A 1,896-nucleotide genomic window follows, 5' to 3' on the forward strand; every position below is an offset into this window, starting at 1 on the left:
TATGTGCACCACAGAAGATCTTCGGGAGCTGTTTCAGACCTTTGGGAAAGTTTTGGAGTGTGATAAGGTGAAAGGTAAGAGAGTATCAAGCTCTTTCAAAAACTTAATGCAAGAGTAGTCAGGCCTGCTCCTGGAGGGCTACCATCCTGCAGAGATCTAATCAAACAAACCTGAACCAGCTATTTAAGGTGTTCAGGATTACTAGAAAATAACAGGCAGATGTGTCGGAGCAAGATAGCTATTCAGGGACAAGGTTTGCTATTCCTAATTTAAAGTATGTGTTAGAGCCGTCATGTAGGGTACCACATGCTTCTGCATTATTCTGAGATTTACTAGCGGGACCCCATAATAAAAAAGTTGTTTTCTTCTGCAGGTTATGCCTTTGTGCACATGGAGAACAAGGAGGATGCACTGCAGGCTATTGAGGCTTTGCATGGGACCTCCTTCAAAGGACGACCGCTCTCTGTGGAGCTGTCCAAAGTTCAGCCAAGTAAGCAGACTCCAACTGGGAAAATCCCATGTGTCAGCTGTGGAAAACAGGGCCATTATGCAGGTGAATGCCCAGCTGGTAAGCCCACCCTGGAGCAGTACCAGAGCCAAGCGGCCGTGTTAGCCGCCGCCGCCGCTGCAGCTGCTGGCCTTCCACTGCAGGTTCAACAGAGTGTCCACAATTCCGTATACAACACCTCAACTTTTGACCCCACGTATGCTGCTTTGACTGGACTTACAGCTGCTGGAGCAAGGGCAGAAGGAGGAACTGCAGTGGCTCCAGCTGTGTATGGAGCACTAGCTAGTCAAGTGTATGGAACAGTTTCCAATCAGCTCTACAGTGGGACAGTTGCAAACCAGGCACTCAACTCTGGTGCTGCTGCAGCTGCCGCACAGATGTATGGCTCCATTAACCCAGCTCTCTATGGGCAAGTGACAAGTGGTGCAGTTGCAGCCGCCGCAGCTGCCGCTGGTGCATACGGTCCACAAGTTTACACGCACGCTTTAGCAAATCCAGTGTTCCTAACTGCAGCGCACAGCATGGAAGCAGCAGCTGCCGTTAACCCAGCTTATACAGTAGCGCCGGCTCTCTACAGCGCTACCCCAGCTTACGGGGCTCTTGGGGCAGCTGACTCAGCAGCTTTCTTTGAAGCAGCAAGGGCGCACTACTTTGCACAAGGCCAGCAAGTGCTAGCAGAGCATCAGGCGAGCTCAAAGTCTGGAGAAAGGGACCGGAGTCCGCTAAGAAGATCTGCCCCACTGCTGCCTGACCCTATTATGAAACCATTTATGTACCAGAGGGCCAAGCGCAGAGCCTTGTTGCCTACACCTGCAGGTCGAGAGGAAGCCGCTGCACAGGAGGATGACGCTGTAGCCAGGTTAGTTGATTGCAATAAAAGAGATATAATAAATGATTACAGCAAAAGTTGGTCAATTTCAAAATGTTGGCTGTTTTAGAACCGATTTACAGTGGTGGTGATGTGTGTTTGTGTGTAAATGTGTTTCTGTGTTTGTGTTTCTCTCCCTATCTAATGGTGTATAAATACGTTTGTATATGCATGTCTGTGTGATTTCTGTCTCTCTTTCCCTGTCTGCGTGGATGTGCATGTGTGTTTCCTCTCCTCCCTTTATCCCAGATACTACGCGGAATACTACCAGCAGTACCAGCAGCTGCAGCAGTATCCACAGTACCAGTACGCGTATCCATCTCCCAACCATCTCGCGGCTGTGTCAGCACTGTCGACTCTGCCTGGTGTGCCTACTCAGTCGGTGGCAACGCTCGACTCCCTCAGGCCAGTGCTGCCCGCCGCCCCCGTACCTGCCGCTGCCGCCATCGCCATGGCAACACCCCGCGTGTATGAGCCACCGCCGATTCCGCCGTCGCACAAGGAGCCCCTCCTCCGCCGC

The 1,896-nt window shown here is 51.5% G+C and overlaps 1 protein-coding gene across 1 annotated transcript; it reads left to right on the forward strand.

Moving 5' to 3' along the window:
• Position 1: 1 nt before the first annotated feature.
• LOC107736605 (RNA-binding protein 4.1-like) lies at positions 2 to 1,890 on the forward strand (the record flags this gene model as incomplete). The annotated part of the gene is made up of 3 exons (XM_016547986.1): positions 2 to 74; positions 374 to 1,367; positions 1,626 to 1,890. Coding segments are annotated over exons 1-3 (1,332 nt in total), but the record flags the coding sequence as incomplete, so codon positions are not given.
• Positions 1,891 to 1,896: the final 6 nt, after the last annotated feature.

The sequence above is a fragment of the Sinocyclocheilus rhinocerous genome, unplaced genomic scaffold, assembly GCF_001515625.1.
Source record: "Sinocyclocheilus rhinocerous isolate Xijiao unplaced genomic scaffold, SAMN03320098_v1.1 C36821226, whole genome shotgun sequence".
Classification (NCBI taxonomy): Eukaryota; Metazoa; Chordata; class Actinopteri; order Cypriniformes; family Cyprinidae; genus Sinocyclocheilus; species Sinocyclocheilus rhinocerous.